Here is a 19,267-nt window from a genome sequence, read left to right as displayed (position 1 = left end):
TGCAGCTCTGCAGGGTTTGATGTTTCTTATTTTAGCCGTGCGGCTCTTGGCTTGGATAATGAACGGGCCTGTCGGGGTTTGGGCTGATTGGCAGATTTATTGGGTCGGTCATTTTGACGTGGAGAGAGGAATTGATTGGGGTGGCTGCAGGAGGTTCAGAGGTTCTGAGTGACCCGGCAGCAGCATGCTGAACAGACCCCAGGGACTGCGGCTCTCTGTGATTGCAGACACACCAGCATTATTTCAGACTGTGTGTGTGTTCATGAGGATGCGCACACGCCAGCATCTTTCCTTCTGTGTTCGTGAAAGAAGCGTTGGCTCGGGTTGAGAGGATTCTGTCTGGTGGCGCTCCAGACGCCGAGCAGATCGGATCCCTTCGCCCTGCGTGAGCGAGTCTGACTCATCTGTGTCGAGATCAGTTGTGATGTGAGGCAGAGACTCAGAGACATGAAGCTGTTATTTCCAGGTTGTAAACTGCTACTTGTTTTATTGATCAGCCGGCTGTATTTTGCTTATGCCAGGACGTTTGTACAGACACTTCGTTAAAGCCACAGCAGTCCTATTAAGTTCAGGTCCGAACCCAATCAATCTCTCGGGGTGATGGCGGATTTTTCCGTCTATTTATGGGACTCCATGTGGCGGCCTTTGATTTGCAGAAAGCTCTGCTTAATTGGACCAAAAGGAAATAAAATGTGCCAACAATCTGCTGCCTGGCCAAACCTTGGACACTTTTCCTCATCCTTTCCCCAGGAAACATTTTCCAGATCAAAGCTTTGTTGTTTTCAGGTTGTTATTGTGGCTACATTTCTAGTGAGGTGGTCTGTGAGTGATTGTTAATGCTGCCCTAAACCAGGAAGCATTCACTCTCATTGGGTCTTGATAGTTTTTATTTCTAAGCTTATTTTATGTGTTAAAGGCAGCAGCCTGGAGTGCAGAGCTTTAGACGGAGCTGCAGGTCTTGAGGAGGACGATGTCTGTGCAGCATATTGCGGCGCTGAAAGGAGCGCGGCAGGCTGGAAGCGCCACATGGCTCAGCTTGTTGTTCTCTCTCTGTGAGGTTCTGTGCTGAGCTCAGGGTATTTCTGGCCTTTGTAAGCTCACACATTTTGCTCTTTACTTTGCAGCACTGCTGATAACATGACAGGCGTCTGAAGTTTGCCATAAATAGATGTGGGACTTTCTCCTTGTGTCTGGTTTGGTTCTGATCAGGGTTATTTCTGTCCCGTCTCGGGGTTTTCAGGGTGTTTTTGACATGTTCATGCTGAGCGGTGAGAACTCTCCTGTCTTTAATCCTCCTGCTTGTCTGTGTGCTGTTTAGACAAAACGTGTTGCTCTGTGATTGTTTGGGTTGTGGAAACTATAAGTAGGAGTCTGAAGTCGTCCTACATGAGGTGAGGGGGTGGTTTGGATCTTTGGGGCCTCCTGTTGCACAGACACATGCAGAACATGCTGTGTGATTATTGCAGTCACTGACCCTGTTGTTGGAGAGCTGAGGGCTGCAGAGACGGCGCTCAGGGTTTTTCTGATTCCAGTATAAACAAACTGAACCCTGTAAATACCACCGTTTGCTCCACACACAGCATCATTCAAGCTTCAGTTCACCGGGACCAAAATACTCTGCAGTTCTGCTGCTCAGGCCAATGGTGAGGACGTTGTTACCCATTTCAAATTTAGAAACCTTTCAGAAATCAGTCAGATGCTGCTTTAACTTTGCAACACAATATAATTATAATATTTTCCCATAAATGAATGAAAACTACAACGGCAAGCAGTTATCAATGGGTTCTCAGCAAGGCTGCTCACTGACTGTAGTAACCTGTTGACCTCTTAGCCTCAGAGCTAACTGGCTAAAGTATTTTCTGTATGACTGGGTTACGATGGCCGACAGCAAACATGAACACATGTTGAAATCCAAACTTCTGAACTGGAACGGTGTGACCTTGGTCTGACCTCAAACAATAACCTTTTCTTTCTTCTTTTCTCCCTTTGAATCGTGACGTCTTCACTCAGGATCTGGTTGGTTTTGTGTGGTTGACTCCCTCTAGTGGTCTGGAGGACATCTGCTGTAGCGTTTTGTATGCAATGTTGCAACATTTTCTCCTTTGCTTCTATTTCCTGTTTCCTTTGTGTTTCTGTTGTCTTTTGTACAAAGTTTAAATATTTCTTTTTCATAAAGAAATCATGTAATTGTGGTGAGACTACCCAGAAAATACTGCAGTAACAGTAAAAAGTATTTGGTAAAAAGTCGATTCAAATACTGATCAACTGATCAAATTATCGATCATTTAATATTTAAAAATTACATCAAGTAGAAATTTTGGTACTTTAAGAACCAAAATGACAATAATTTATATAAGGAACAAACATAACAAAATTAGACAAAATATTTTTTTTCAGTTTCTTTCAATAAAAATCCAGAAATTTTATCCGAGTTAATAATTGATAATAAAATTCCTAAAGTAGAAGTAAACAAGTAGTGAAAGTAAATAAAACTTGTTCCGATGTTCAGTTTCATTCACAATCTGATTTTTCCCAGTTACTCATTTTAGATTCAATCTGTGTGATTTCTCCATGCAGCGTTTCCTCCAGGTGTTTTGACCTTTGACCCACCTCGGGTTTCATGTGTGCCATTTGTTTCTGACGTAGCGTTGAGGCTGATGCAACGTTTTCTCTGCTCTCCTCGTCAGACCGCCGCCCTGCTGTCGATCATCTCCCACCGCCGTTTCAGCTCAACCCCCAAAATGCCGTCTCTCCTCGGACCCGCCCCCTTTTCTCCTTCCTTCAATCTTCTGGAGGCGGAAAATCTTTAGTTTCTTTGCTTCTGGGAAGCCAATATGTCGGAGGGGGATCATTGGTTGGGGGAAATGCAGCCGGTAACCATAGCAATGCGTGCGGCTTGCCTTCGCTGGTGTTGAATTGCTTCAATATCTGATTCCCTCTCTGCTTTCTCTGGTTCCTACGGCAGGCAGTTTGAGCATAAAATCAGTGATTCACCTTCCAGAAATCTGAGAATCCATTTGGACAATCCTGAATGTTAGTTTCATGTTTCTGCATTCACGTTGTCAAACTGCACGTCTCCACTTGTGTTGAGTCAAACTCTTTCAAAATATCTAAAATAACGTCACAGTTTGAAAAGTTTCAGTTCAAGATTTCTCGTGATTACAGTGAGTCAAAACCACGTTTTTATTTCTCTGTCCAAAGTTGTCAGAAAAAACCACAACACAGAAACCAGAACACTGATTCTGTGAATTTGGAGACTTTGCTTTAGAAATCTGCAAAAACTTTCTCATTTATTCACTTCCAGCTCGCGATGATGTCAGAACAGCTTTAAAGAGCAAAAGAGTTAACACCCGTTAACAAACAGAACCTTAATGCTTGCTTAAAAAGTTGTTGACTCGGGGTCGTTGCCGTGGCGACTCGGGGTCGTTGCTGTGGCGGTGGCTCGGGGTCGTTGCCGTGGCGGTGGCTCGGGGTCGTTGCCGTGGCGGCTCGGGGTCGTTGCCGTGGCGGCTCGGGGTCGTTGCCGCGGCGGCTCGGGGTCGTTGCCGTGGCGGCTCGGGGTCGGCCCTTCGGCAGTGATGACACCCAGAAGCTGGCAGTGATCAGCTTTCTCTAAACTGGTCTCTGGTCTCTGTGCAGGCGAGCCGCTGGAGTGAGGCTCACCTCTCTGCTGGCCGACTTCCTCCTTAACGCCATCGTTTCTTTTCTTTCCACTAACCTCTCACACCCATTTTTCCCTCTTTTCTGCTTCCTGCCCCCTTGTCCTGCTACGCCGTGCGTTAGCGGCACTGCAGATATCTGCACCGCGCTGCTTGGCTCCCCTCAGGGGAAAACAGGGCCGCCTTTCAGCAAATACCCACAGACCTCGGAGTAAAAGGGGGATTATCTAAAAATAGGCCTGGGCTTTCTGCCACCTCAGTCCGTTTTCACCCTGCGCTTTGGCTTCATGTGTGTTTTAGGTTCACAAATCACTGATTACTGTGGGGAATATGCAGCGGGTTTGACTGAGGAAAGTTTTCACATGTGATGATTCCATAGATTCTGTTGGATTTGGGATCCAAACGGCAACATTTGTTTCATTTTCAGTCAAACCAACCAAACCCTTTGACCAACCTGTTCCCCTCCTGGCCTGTGGGGGCGCTGCACCAAGAACCACTGAAGGAAACGACAAAAAAAACTCTGAAGACACTGAGAGCAACTTCCTGTTTCACCAGATGAAACAAGGCGTCAGAGTTTAATGTTGGAGGATTTCTCTTTGGTCTTTGGCTAAAGACCAGGAGCCATTTCTGCTGGTAGCGCTAGGCTAGCATGTTAGCTTTGGGTAGCTTTACCCAGAATGCTCTGCTCTGTAGTCCACTTCCTGCTTTAGGGCGCCAACATAAGCTGAAAGAAAACGATACTGCTCACAAAATAACGACCAGGACATCATTTCAACACAGAAATAATTTTCTGACTATTTTTTGTGGAAAATCAAGGTAAAAACTTTCTTAGGTTTCTTTTTTAACTTTACAGGCGTTTGCACATGTGTGGCTGGTTTTGATGCTCCTCATGTTTCTTAAAACGATTAGTGCTTCATAGTTAGCGCATCTTTTTAGATTTATAGTTTAAGGGGCATCATGTAAAATTGACTTTTTTTAAACTTTCCATCATGTTTGTTTTTTCCTCATCAGAAAAAATCCTTTAATCACCATGGCAACCATTCAGCTGAGCAAAACGTCTGGGTGGACGTAGCCCCGCCTTCTAGGCAAAGCTCCTCCCCCAATCGGCTCCTTCAGACTAGCCAGCAGCAATTAGCAACCAGCGAACAAAAGAATTCTGTTTTCATAGCAGCTAATTCATCTGCTGTGAATGTTTTTCTGCAATTGTTAATCTGCTACTTGCAGTCAAACCCTGACATTTTTTGTTTTTTTTACTGATGTTCCCAGAAATTTCCCACATAAATTTCTAGGAACATTCATGTGGGAAATAAATGTTTCCCACATGAAAGGAAGCAGAGTGGGTCCTGATTGGTCGGTTCTCCCTCTGTGAGCAGCTGAGCTTCACGCTTTGCAGCTTAACGCCCCCATTCTCATGCCGCCCAGATGAGATTCCTCTCCTGGAAATGAGCAGCAGGGATCCGACAGGCCTGGATTCTTCTGCCCAACGAGGCGACGGCTTTCAGGAGCGGCTGACATGAGAAGCGGCGACGCGGCTCCTCGCCCAGCATCTCTGTTGCCTCCTCAGTTTGTCCTCCGGCGGTTTTTAGCTAAAGCTGCACTGAGCAGAGCTGGCAGGAGAAACTCCCTGCCGCCGCGGAGCGGCCGGGTGGATTTAGGACAGAAAGAGAAAAATTAATAATCTGCTGCTGGACGTCGCTGAATGATAAATTAATAATATGTCTATCAAGACCTACAAATATTTACACTGTCAGCTCTGTTTCTCTTAATATTATGACTTTATTCTAACAATTTATTTATTTTATTGTGGCCCTAATTTGCCACTGCAAAAAAATTATTAGATTTTATGATAAAAAATTATAACCATTTTTTTTAAAAATCAATTAGATTCGATTTTTGTATTTTTCTCAGATTATTCTCAATTTTTATTCTGGGATTATTTTGACTTTGTTTCAAACGACTTTTATATCATTATGTTTTTGTTTCCTTTGTTTGTTTTTTTTGTTTTTTTTTACAGTATTATGACTTTCTTAACTTTGTACCTTTGTTTTATGATTTAACTTTTAAAAACTATTAGATCCAAATGTTCTTATTTTTCTCATATAATTTTAACTATTCTGCTATTATTTCAATTTACTGTCACACAACATTTTGAATTCTTATTATGACTTAATTCTTGTACGACTTTTTCTTGCAATATCATTTTTTTTTCATATTAAGATTTTAATCTCAAAATATTTGTTCTGTCCCTAATAATCTGTCATAAAAAACAGAGTGGATATTATGACTTATCGTTTGAAAAATTTTAGATTAGTTTTTTTTCTTTTTTTCGGACCTTTTTTCCCTCCACTCTGTGAGGCCCTCCCAGCACACTGCGCGGTCCCACTGTGGCCCGCACCCCACACATTGAGAAACACTGATTTTTTTTTTTTTTTTTCCAGAAAGATCCGACAAGTTGGTGTGTTTTTCGTTGCAGTTGGACCCAGAGAACACCGGTTTCATCCCAGTGGAGAACTTCACCAGCTTGGTGGAGCACCATGAGCTGCAGCTGGACCCGTCCAAGCTGGACATGCTGTTAGCGCTGGTCCAGAACAATGAGGAGGGCCAGGTGTGCTACCAGGAGCTCATCGAGCTGGTGAGTCCAACACAACGATTTGACTTCAGGAAAGGTTACTGCATCCACGAGTTGGAAAGCTCCTGGATCGTTTCGGCGGCCGTCCTGCAAAGGAGAATCAATCTCAGCCCGTAAATCCAGACACTTAAACTCACAGATGGAGGAGAACCGCTAAACGGGCCGGCAGCCGGACGGGCGCTGAAACAGACCCGGGCGTTGATTTACAGGAATCCAGCCGGGTTGAAGTAATTCAAACTGCAGCTAAAGCTAACACATCACTGGATGTTAATACTTCTAGATAATAAAATTAAAATGGCATTTTGCATGATATTAATGTCAATAACTATTGGTTTTAACTTGGTTTTTACAAAATAAAACTGATTTGATCATGTTCTTTTCTATCAATGCAGTAAATTGAAGAACTGTTCAGTATTTTGATTGAACAGATTCATTCTCAGTGTTTGAACGGCTTCAGTGCAGGAATGGCTGGTTTTACAGTTACACAGTTATAAGAATGAAAACCTTTCAGGGTTTGTCTTTCTGATGTTGACGTTGATTTCAAATATGCAAAACACAAAACCTTACCAAGTTTTCTTTTTGTAGTTTTAGTGCAAATATTGAATTCCACTTGAAATTAGACAAAACTAATTTACAAGTAACTTTTTATGAACTGGTTTTAAGTCAATAATTCCTTTGTATTTATAAGAAATATTACTACTGTGTTTTTATTAAAATGACTGACTTAAGACAAGCTGCTGAAAACTGAGTTTTGTGTTATTTCAGATGTACTGAAATATTTTTAATCGAAAAACTTGGTGATATTTTATGTTTTTGCAGTGTTGTTGCTTTTAGGCTCTTTTTTTTAAACTTCTTTCCAAATAGCTGCACATATTCATATTTTCTTCACAGCAGAAACTTTACATTTCCTCTAAAAGTCGCCTTTTAAAGCCATTTAAAGCCATTTAGAGCCAAAGTGCAGTTTGTTACCTGTCAGCATCTCAGCCTCCATTTCAACCTCCAGCCGACATTTTTGCGTTTCAAACAGTGACTTTGATGCACTTTGCCTGTGTCTGAGAGCGACGGTTTATTTTCTGAGCCATGATTAAACCATGAAGCAACGGTTTGGTCAGAACCTGCTGAGGGGGAAAACCAGAATGGAGCAGAGTCTCATTTTAAAAGGATGTGAGAAATAACCTGAGTATCTGGGTCAGATCCACTGCTTTAAGGTTCTGAATGCATCAGATGGAGGTTTGGGCCGACACGCGACTCATGAATATAATCAGAGCGGCGACACTTTTAGTCGTGTTGTTTTGAATTTGTTCGAAACTCTGCCGCTCTTTCCTTTCCATTAAAGCTTTTAACTTCAAAATGTTTGGACCATTTGGCCCATTTGGACCCCACCGGCTTACATTGAATGTATTCATGTCTTACGATGGCCAAGTCAAATTTAATTGAGAAACTACAAAAACCTTAACATTGATGTTAAACTTCATCTTGACAGAGGAAAATCAAGCCAAAGATTCAGTTGGTCGCAGCGCTGCAGGAGATGCCGCTCCAGCTGCAGGAGATGCCGCTCCAGCTGCAGAAGCAGTTTTAACGGGGCGGTGTTGTGTGTTTTCCAGGCACAAAGTGCAATTTTATAGCACAGTCAAGCAACTGCTAACTTCAATTGTTAGAAAAATGCTTTATATATGAAATATGACTTCATAAAAGCCTTTCTTCCCCATTTAATGCCATGAAATTGGGCCTCTGTCTCTTTAAATCTTTCTGAAGCTTCGCCTCCAGAAAGTCGTCCCAACATGGCTCCTCTATTAATCCTTTCATGGTTTCACCAGCGTTGCTTTAGGAAGCAGCAGCTATAATGAGCTCAGCAGCTGGTTGCTAATTGCTGCTGGCTAGTCTGAAGGAGCGGAGTGGGGGAGGAGCTCAGCCCATCCAGGCGTTTTGACAGCGGAATGGTTGCCATGGATATTAAAGGATTTCCCAAACATGAATAAAAGAATCAAAGTAAAACTTTAATCAAAAAATATCTAAACAATAACTAAAGAGATTTTCAGAACACTGCCCCTTTAGACATGGTGTTTATAGCCTCAACATTAATTATTCCTCAGCAGGGAGCCTGCAGTGTTTCTCCGGCAGCCTGTTTATTCTCAGTGCAGATGTTTGTGCTCTGAAGCCGGTTCAGGGCTGCCTGGCGTTCTGTTCGCTGTCTCTCTCCTGTCGTCACTTCAAAAGGCCGCTAATGCGCGCTTTAGAGGCGGCGGCGCCGCACGTCGAACACGGTGAGGCGGAGTGACAGCTATGCTAAGCCGTGTCTGCAGGGAACAAATCTTCACAGAGGCAACAGGAATGGGAGGGAGCAGCAGGTTGCCGTCACCCAGCCCAACGTACGGCGAATAAACGCACAGCAGACAGGAGACGCAGCAGAAAGACGCTGCATTCTTTCACTTCCTGGTTCAAGATTCTAAGAGTTCAAGGAGAAAAGGGTTGATGCATCACAGAATGAAAAATAAACAGCGATAATTAGGGATATTTATTCTGTCATATGAGGAAAAAATGGGGTTCAAAGTCATATTTTCATCATGTTATAAATGTGTGTGTATATAAATGTGCATATATATATATATATATATATATATATATATATAAAAATTCCCTTCTCACCCACCGCGGGGGGTTCTTATCCTCTGAGCTCGGGTCCTCTACCAGAGGCCTGGGAGCTTGAGGGTCCTGCAGTATCTTGGCTGTGCCAAGGACTGCACATTTCTGGACTGAGATGTCTGATGTTGTTCCTGGGATCTGTTGTAGCCACTGCTCCAGTTTGGGGGTTACTGCCCCGAGGGCCCCGATGACCACAGGCACCACTGTGGTCTTCACCTTCCAGGCCCTCTCCAGTTCTTCCCTGAGGCCCTGGTATTTCTCCAGTTTCTCGTGCTCCTTTTTCCTGATGTTGCAATCACTTGGTATTGCTACATCTACCACAACGGCTTTCCTCTGATGTTTATCCACTACGACAATGTCTGGTTGGTTCGCCATTACCATTTTGTCTGTCTGGATCTGGAAGTCCCACAGGATCTTAGCTCTGGCGTTCTCCACCACCTTTGGGGGTGTTCCCACTTTGATCTCGGGGTTTCCAGTCCATATTCTGCACAGATGTTTCTGTACACTATGCCTGCCACTTGATTATGTCGTTCCATGTACGCTTTCCCTGCAAGTATCTTGCACCCTGCTGTGATGTGCTGGACTGTCTCAGGGGCCTCCTTGCACAACCTACACCTTGGGTCTTGTCTGGTGTGGTAGATCTGGGCCTCTATTGCTCTGGTGTTTAGGGCCTGTTCCTGGGCGGCCAGGATGAGGGCCTCTGTGCTGTCCTTGAGTCCAGCTTTTTCCAGCCATTGGTAGGATTTACTGATATCAGCCACTTGGGTTATTTGCTGGTGGTACATCCCATGTAGGGGTTTGTCCTCCCATGATGGTATCTCTGGCACCTCAACCTCCGTTCCCTGTTGTCTGAGACATTCACTGAGCACATTGTCTGTTGAGGCTTTGTCCCTGATGTATTTATGGATCTTAGTTGTTTCGTCCTGGACAGTGGTTCTCACACTCACTAGTCCTCTGCCTTCCTTGCGGCTCGTGTACAGTCTCAGGGTGCTGGATTTGGGATGGAACCCTCCATGCATGGTTAGTAGCTTTCTGGTCTTAATATCTGTGGCTTTTATCTCCTCCTTTGGCCAGCTAATTATTCCAGCAGGGTATCTGATTACTGGCAAGGCATAGCTGTTTATCGCACGGATTTTGTTCTTGTCATTGAGCTGGCTTCTCAGGACTTGCCTTATTCGTTGGAGGTATTTAGCTGTGGCTCCTTTCCTTGTGACCTCATCGAGGTTGCCATTTGCTTGTGGTATACCTAGGTACTTGTAACTGTCCTCTATGTCTGCTATTGTTCCTTGTGGGAGTGAGACCCCTTCTGTGTGGATGACCTTCCCCCTCTTTGTGACCAGCCGACCACATTTCTCTAGTCCGAATGACATCCCAATGTCAGTGCTGTAGATCCTGGTGGTGTGGATCAGTGAGTCGATGTCTCGCTCACACTTGGCGTACAGCTTGATGTCATCCATGTAGTAGGTGACTGATATTGGCCCCATTTTTGAGTCTGTATCCGTAGCCAGTCTTGTTGATAACTTGGCTGAGGGGGTTCAGGCCTATGCAGAACAGTAGCGGGGACAGAGCATCTCCTTGGTATATGCCACATTTGATGGACACTTGTGCAAGTGGTTTGCAGTTGGCTTCAAAGGTGGTTTTCCCACAGCCTCATCGAGTTTGCAATGAAGGCTCTCAGAGTCCTGTTGATGTTATACATCTCTAAGCATTCAATGATCCAAGTATGCGGCATTGAGTCATAGGCTTTCTTGTAATCAATCCAAGCCATGCACAGGTTGGTGTGTCGGGTTTTGCAGTCTCGGGCAACTGTGCGGTCTACGAAGAGTTGGTGTTTGGCTCCTCTGCTATTTACACCGATACCCTTCTGTGCCGTGCTCATGTGTTTATATATATATATGAGCTGACTGGATAGCTCAATACATAAGGCATCAGTATATCACCGAGAGGGCAGGGTTCGAATCCAGTCTGGGTCCTTAGGCAAGACCCTTCAAGCTACTGCCTACCTCATACCATGAGAGATATTAAGTTGCATAACATGCCGGCTCAGACGTCGCCCGGCCAAACAAGGTCTGTGTCAGGTGTTGGGGAACCAGAGCACCTTGATGACAAATGGGCTACTGGAACAAGACGGAAATGGGCGAGAGATGAAAATGTGGATGTTGGAATGCTACTACTCAAGTAACCCTAGTGAGAGAGGTTACATGCAAAGACTGGGGAAGGAATGGTTACTTCGACATCCCCAGTCAACACTAAGTGCTAAACAACTAGTAGCTCATGTTCCAACATCCGCAAACGGCAACTGCTATCACAACTTGAGATTGACGAGATACAACACAAATGCTACGGCAAAAGGGAGGAACCCGGATGTCAGGACTGTGGGGACTTAAACTACAAGTCTCCACCCAGTGAGGGGATACACGGCCCAATGAGCGAAACAGAGCTGAACGAGACAGCTGCTGACCTGAGAGAGAGAATCATGACCCGAATGACAACCAGGCCTCCCCGGCGCCAATTACAACGGCTGAGTGAAGTACCATCTGAAAGTCTCATTGAGAATGTGAATGCAGCATTGAGAACGATCCCTACCAGCACCATAACAGAAACCAATGAGCTGATCTACAACTCAGCATCAGTGATCCTTGAGATACTTGGCTATAAGAGCAACCATGAGACCCAATACCCACCATGGAAAAGACGGTTAGAGGCTAAAATCAAGGTAACAAGGAGGGAAGTGAGCCAACTGTCAGAGCTCCACAAGGGTGCAATGAAAAGACCAGTACTAAAGAGATACACAAGGGAGAATGAATCCAACAAGACTGGGCTACGGATACTGACTCAAAAATGGGGCCAACATCAGTCACCTCCTCTACATGGATGACATCAAGCTGTACGCCAAGAGTGAGCGAGACATCGACTCACTGATCCACACCACAAGGATCTACAGCACTGACATTGGGATGTCATTCGGACTAGAGAAGTGTGGTCGGCTGATCACAAAGAGGGGGAAGGTGATCCGCACAGAAGGAGTCTCACTCCCACAAGGAACAATAGCAGACATAGAGGACAGTTACAAGTACCTAGGTATACCACAAGCAAATGGCAACCTCGATGAGGCCACAAGGAAAGGAGCCACAGCTAAATACTCCAACGAATAAGGCAAGTCCTGAGAAGCCAGCTCAATGGCAAGAACAAAATCCGTGCGATAAACAGCTATGCCCTGCCAGTAATCAGATACCCTGCTGGAATAATTAGCTGGCCAAAGGAGGAGATAAAAGCCACAGATATTAAGACTAGAAAGCTACTAACAATGCATGGAGGGTTCCATCCCAAATCCAGCACCCTGAGACTGTACACGAGCCGCAAGGAAGGAGGCAGAGGACTAGTGAGTGTGAGAACCACTGTCCAGGACGAAACAACTAAGATCCATAAATACATCAGGGACAAAGCCTCAACAGACAATGTGCTCAGTGAATGTCTCAGACAACAGGGAACGGAGGTTGAGGTGCCAGAGATACCATCATGGGAGGACAAGCCCCTACATGGGATGTACCATCAGCAAATAACCCAAGTGGCTGATATCAGTAAATCCTACCAATGGCTGGAAAAAGCTGGACTCAAGGACAGCACAGAGGCCCTCATCCTGGCCGCCCAGGAACAGGCCCTAAACACCAGAGCAATAGAGGCCCAGATCTACCACACCAGACAAGACCCAAGGTGTAGGTTGTGCAAGGAGGCCCCTGAGACAGTCCAGCACATCACAGCAGGGTGCAAGATACTGGCAGGGAAAGCGTACATGGAGAGACATAACCAAGTGGCAGGCATAGCGTACAGAAACATCTGTGCAGAATATGGACTGGAAACCCCGAGATCAAAGTGGGAAACACCCCCAAAGGTGGTGGAGAACGCCAGAGCTAAGATCCTGTGGGACTTCCAGATCCAGACAGACAAAATGGTAATGGCGAACCAACCAGACATTGTCGTAGTGGATAAACATCAGAGGAAAGCCGTTGTGGTAGATGTAGCAATACCAAGCGACTGCAACATCAGGAAAAAGGAGAAACTGGAGAAATACCAGGGCCTCAGGGAAGAACTGGAGAGGGCCTGGAAGGTGAAGACCACAGTGGTGCCTGTGGTCATCGGGGCCCTCGGGGCAGTAACCCCCAAACTGGAGCAGTGGCTACAACAGATCCCAGGAACAACATCAGACATCTCAGTCCAGAAATGTGCAGTCCTTGGCACAGCCAAGATACTGCGCAGAACCCTCAAGCTCCCAGGCCTCTGGTAGAGGACCGAGCTCAGAGGATAAGAACCACCCGCGGTGGGTGAGAAGGGAATTTTTTTTTTTATTTTTATATATATATATATAAAATATCACAGTTTGAACCTGAATATATCAATTAGCAAGCTAAATATTTTATTTCCAACTCAATATTTAGTTTAGAAAACAAATGTTTAGTGAACAAGTTTCAAAATAAAAATGTTGCTCTGAGTAGCTAAATATGTAGTTTGATGGTCAATATTTACTTCAGCAAATAAATATTTAGTGTAAATATTTAGCTGTGAGATAGCTGAATATTTAGTTAGCAAGGTAAATGTTTAGTTTAGAAACTAAATGTTTAACTCTAAACTAAATATTTTGTTTGCAAATAAATGTTTAGCTTAAAAAGTATATATTTGTTTTACAAACTAAAAATCTAGTGAGCAAGCTTCAAGTTAAATATTTGGCTCAGAGATAGCTAAATGTTTAGTTTGAAATTAAGTAGTTAGCTTCCATGTAAATATTATATTTTAGTTATCAAGGTAAATATTTAGTTTAGAAGCTAAGCAAATTAATTTGCTAACTAGTTATCTTCAAACTAAATATTTAGCTCCAACCTACATATAATCAATCGTTGTTGTTTTTAATGTCGCTTGTGCGTCAGGTTTTCAGACGTATGAGAAACGTGAGAACACAAAGGTTCCCGCCGGAACCTTTATGTGGAAAACCAGCGTTCAGGTTTTACATGTTAATATCTATCTAACTAATTAATTGAAATGAACTTGATAATTCCTGAGTCTTGATGAAATATGAAATGTGGGAGAAGGAAGCCTTGTGGAGACTTTCCAGTTCTGCTGAACCTTCTATGCTGTTGAGTTTTTGCTCATTGGTTCCATGTTTCTGTCCTCCGGTGCCTCGTTATCGTGACCCGCCGTTCCTCTGCAGGTTGTTGTTCCTCCTCTCCTCCTTCCTCCCAACTCCTCAGTTTTTCTCAGCGGCTGCTTCGTCAGCTTCCTGAGCCGCATTGTTCAGCTGAAGTTGTCAGCCGCTGAAAGGATCCCTGCTGTGCTGACAGAACCTTCATTTTGAAACTCGGCTGAAAGGAAATGTCAGTGTGTGAATCCACGGCGGCGTTGGGACGGTTTTCCTCCCAAGCCTCTATGGCTCCATGTCAGTCGACATTATTTTGAAAGTCTTTAAAGGGCCGGTTGTGATAAAATGTTGATAAATCCCAACAACAAGCCAATAAAATTAGAATTACTTGACGAGTACTTCTTAAATTTAAATAATATCGAACATCATTTTACATTGATGTAATTTAGCAGTTAGCATATGAAAACTACGGAAGGAGATTACTGCCATGGAAAAGAAAATTTTGTTATATATATTATATTTAATAGGTGAAAAATCAAAATCATGAGAATTTTTAGAATATTTTTTTCAGAATTGTTAAAATTGTTCTCAGAATTTTGACTTTTCTCAAATGCTTAATTTTTTCCGAGAATTGATATTTTTCCCCCCAGAATTCTGAGTTTTGATTGTAGAAGATTGGAGTCAGAATAATTCTGGTAAATTCTGCTTCTTGTTCTTCTTCCCCAATTCTCTTCTGTTGAAAACTGCTTTTATTTGATAAAATATTATTTAAGTATACAGCAGTTTTTTTCAAGGTCCTTTTTTGTTTTTCTTTTTTCTTTTATGGGCCACATAAAGACTTTATGGCGGGCCGGATTTGGCCCGTGGGCCTTGAGTTTGAAACCTGTGCTTTATAGCAGACCTGCACTGTGCGAACATCAGAGCGCTCACATTTTAGAGGAACCTTGGAAATCGTTCCTGTGAACAAAAAGCAGCTTTCAGTGAGCGTAAAAAGCCTTGAGCTGTTATTTCCAATGAATCGGTGCTGCTGGCAGCCGGCGTCATTCATTTCATCTCAGTCAAAAGACACTTATGTATTTTTAATCCATTTCTCTTCATGAATATTCAGCAGCAGTTTTGTCGAGTCTCTTGCAGCTAAATTAGATCAGCAACATAACTTTGATATTAATATTTCATTTGATGCTGAAATATGAGGAAAAAGCTGAACCTATTTCCTTCCTTGGTTTAATAAACAGAAAATTCATCAGTTTTTGTTTGACCCACAAGGTTTTTGCTCCAGAATTATTAAAATGTTGAAATAAAAGTTTTTTGTTTTTTTGTAAATCTGCCTGGTCAGCGTTTCTTCTTCTTTTTTAAATCAGAAACTGGAGCTGACAACATATTTTAGTTTTCTACTTCATCTTTCTGGATAATTTTGCTGAGTGATTTTGTTTTGTAAAAATTAAGGCTAACCATATGGCTAAAAAAAACATCAGAAAAGAAGCGTTTCATATGAGTTGATCAATAATTATTGATTGAAACAAAAGCTAATCAAACATTTTCTGTTTTATTCAGTTTTTTCTCCATGTTTTTCTTTTTTTTAAGCAGTTTTGAGACAAAGTTTGGAAACTTGGAACTGCTGCTGCTCCAGTTACTCAGCAGGTCGTTGCTAGTGAGAGTTGGTTGATCCCACCAACTTGGATTATTTCATATGTTCAATAGTGTCTCAGATGTTTCATCTCTCAATATTGATCACGTTTACTGCGATACATATTGATTTATTGTCCAGCACTTATATAAATCATTTCATTTGGATCAAATGTTGACCAATTTGCGGAGTTATGAGCTCAATGGAATCACAACTCGTCTTCAGCTGAAATAAACGAGCCAGTTCTTCTGCTAGCGCTAGGCTAGCATGTTAGTTGGTTGAATTTACCCAGAATGCCCGGCACTGTAGTCCACTTCCTGCTTTTGGAGCGGTCTCCGGTTCAAACCGATCCAGAGTTCAGACCGAAGGACCAGAGTTAGCTTAGCATTCACACCGACTGAACCGGGTTAAAGAGGACTGGTGGTTTCAACTTTTAATTGAAGGAGTTGAATCAGAATCATGTCGGGTCATGTGAGTCATAAACAGAGAACTGTTTTTCTTGGGTCCTCAGATGAGCAGCAAGCGCTCCAGCAGTTTCCGGCGCGCCATCGCTAACGGCCGCCGCACCCTGCAGAGGGAAATCCTGCTGGACGAGACGGGCCTTGGACTGTACAAACGCTTCGTCCGCTATGTGGCCTACGAGATCCTGCCATGCGAGACGGACCGGCGCTGGTACTTCCACCAAACCGCCTCTGTCCTCCGCCCGTCTTCATCGCCGTCGTCACCATCGTCCAGGTGAGACTCCCTCTGCCAGCAGGAAGTCCAACTCGTTTTTATTTCGGGGCGTCCTTAAAGGGACGTCCTTAAAGGGCCGGTTGTGGTAGAATGTCCTGATAAAACCCCAAAACAAACCACTTCAGTTCTTCTTGGAGCTAAATGATACCGAACCTCATTTCACTTTAAATTTGGCAGAATACATATGAATACTGCGGACGAAGTTTTCATATATATTCTGGCTTTAATCTGCTGAGATCAAATGTCAGAATTCAAAGAAAAGCTCAAAATACAAAGAAAAAAATCTGAATTTTGTGGAAAATATTGAAATTTTGGAGAAAAAAAGTCAAATTTCTAAGAAAAATTAAGATTTTCTTTCTCTCCCCCTAATCCTCTTCTGTTAAAAACTGCTTTCATTTGACTGATAAAATATTATGTAAGCAAACAGCAGTTATTTTGAAGATTCTTTGGGCCATATAGAAGTCTACGGCGGGCCGGTTTTGGCCCGCGGGCCTTGAGTTTGACACGTTTTCTAAAACAATAATCCCGTTTTTCTGAGGCGTTTGAGGAGATTTCCTGCCTTTGATGGCGCTCAGTTTGAGCCGCTGCTCCTTTAAATCCTCCTCAGGAAAAACTGCTGCAGGAAATTCAGCCTCTGATGTCGGATCGTCGCTAAAGACGCATTAAAGGACGGATTCATTTCAATAAAAAATACTTGGAATCCGTCGTGTTATGATGGCGCATTAGAGCCAGTCATTTTTTCTTACCTACAAGAATAAAGTCGTAATATTATGACTACAAAGACACAATATTACCAAAAAATAATAGTTTTAATGAGAGTAAAACAGCTTCAAATAGAATAAAGTCAGATGTTTCTTCAGTCGTTTTAAAGTCCTGCTAATGGTAATAATTTCACTTCCAAAGTAAAAAGCTCAATAATACTCCAATTTTTATTGTCTTTTTGTTTGATTTTACATAAAATCTTTATTCTCGTAAGGCATCGTCGTTTTATCTTATTACGATTTTATTCTTTAAAAAATTTTTGTCGTACAATTTCTTCTCATATTATGACGTTTTATCATACATTGTATTACTGACTTTTTTCTCTTATTGCGTCTCATAACGTCATGACTTAAGCAAACAGCAGTTCTCACTTTCCTGTACGGAGTTTCTTCTGGTATTTCAACTTTTCATTGTAATATTTTTTTTCTCATAATAATTTGACTCCGCTGTAATGATTTAGTTTCTTCTTAGCCTGGTTCAGTTTTCTATCGCATCATCTGAATAGTTTGAGATTTTACAGGTAAAATAACCAAGAAAACTTCCTGGTTTCCCTGAACTCATCAGGAAGGCGAGTCGCCTTCAGTTCCTCCGAACGGCTGTAATGACAGCGAGAGTCTGATAATAACTGTTCACATCCATTTTAATTCACAGAGACAATAAGCCATTATCCCATGAAAAGAAATTAATGGAGCTGAACCAGATGTATCTTTTTTTCCTGCAGGCAGTAATTGTCTCAATTCAGTTTCTATAGCTCAATTCTACAGAAAAAGACCAAAACGTCTCAGAAAGTACAATGAGTTTTTCTTTGGCAGGACGCCTGATCGGCTTTTTATCGTGTTCATGGTGTGTGTTGTGTTGCAGATAATTGTGTTCATGGTGTGTGTTGTGTTGCAGATAATTGTGTTCATGGTGTGTGTTGTGTTGCAGATAATTGTGTTCATGGTGTGTGTTGTGTTGCAGATAATCGTGTTCATGGTGTGTGTTGTGTGTTGTGTTGCAGATAATTGTGTTCATGGTGTGTTGTGTTGCAGATATTCGTGTTCATGGTGTGTGTTATGTTGCAGATATTTGTGTTCATGGTGTGTGTTGTGTTGCAGATATTCGTGTTCATGGTGTGTGTTGTGTTGCAGATATTTGTGTTCATGGTGTGTGTTGTGTTGCCGATAATCGTGTTCATGCTGTGTGTTGTGTTGCAGATATTCGTGTTCATGGTGTGTGTTGTGTTGCAGATAATCGTGTTCATGGTGTGTGTGTGTTGCAGATATTTGTGTTCATGGTGTGTGTTGTGTTATGTTGCAGATATTCGTGTTCATGGTGTGTGTTGTGTTGCAGATAATCGTGTTCATGGTGTGTGTTGTGTTGCAGATAATCGTGTTCATGGTGTGTGTTGTGTTGCAGATAATCGTGTTCATGATGTGTGTTGTGTTGCAGATAATCGTGTTCATGGTGTGTGTTGTGTTGCAGATAATTGTGTTCATGGTGTGTGTTGTGTTGCAGATAATCGTGTTCATGGTGTGTGTTGTGTTGCAGATAATCGTGTTCATGGTGTGTGTTGTGTTGCAGATAATCGTGTTCATGGTGTGTTTTGTGTTGCAGATATTCGTGTTCATGCTGTGTGTTGTATTGCAGATATTCGTGTTCATGGTGTGTGTTGTGTTGCAGATATTTGTGTTCATGGTGTGTGTGTTGTGTTGCAGATATTTGTGTTCATGGTGTGTGTGTGTGTTGTTGCAGATATTCGTGTTCATGCTGTGTTGTGTTGCAGATAATCGTGTTCATGGTGTGTGTTGTGTTGCAGATAATCGTGTTCATGGTGTGTGTTGTGTTGCAGATAATCGTGTTCATGGTGTGTTGTGTTGCAGATATTTGTGTTCATGGTGTGTGTTGTGTTGCAGATAATCGTGTTCATGTGTGTGTTGCAGATAATCGTGTTCATGATGTGTGTTGTGTTGCAGATAATTGTGTTCATGGTGTGTGTTGTGTTGCAGATAATCGTGTTCATGGTGTGTGTTGTGTTGCAGATAATCGTGTTCATGATGTGTGTTGTGTTGCAGATAATCGTGTTCATGGTGTGTGTTGTG

At 42.8% G+C, this 19,267-nt stretch overlaps 1 protein-coding gene across 1 annotated transcript in view; it reads left to right on the top strand.

Annotated features, from left to right (window-relative positions):
• The first annotated feature begins 2,725 nt into the window (after positions 1 to 2,725).
• rhbdl1 (rhomboid, veinlet-like 1 (Drosophila)) overlaps positions 2,726 to 19,267 on the top strand; it is a 33,351-nt gene continuing 16,809 nt past the window's right edge. The window contains 4 exon segments of the mRNA XM_055057945.1: positions 2,726 to 2,873; positions 6,133 to 6,291; positions 16,201 to 16,372; positions 16,375 to 16,424. Of these exon segments, the coding sequence (XP_054913920.1) occupies positions 2,835 to 2,873; positions 6,133 to 6,291; positions 16,201 to 16,372; positions 16,375 to 16,424 (420 nt within the window). The 5' untranslated portion in view covers positions 2,726 to 2,834.

This window comes from Poeciliopsis prolifica, unplaced genomic scaffold (genome assembly GCF_027474105.1).
Source record: "Poeciliopsis prolifica strain line A6 unplaced genomic scaffold, Auburn_PproV2 SCAFFOLD049, whole genome shotgun sequence".
NCBI lineage: Eukaryota > Metazoa > Chordata > Actinopteri > Cyprinodontiformes > Poeciliidae > Poeciliopsis > Poeciliopsis prolifica.
Note: the sequence above shows the minus strand (reverse complement) of the source record. Positions and strands in the feature narration are given on the sequence as shown.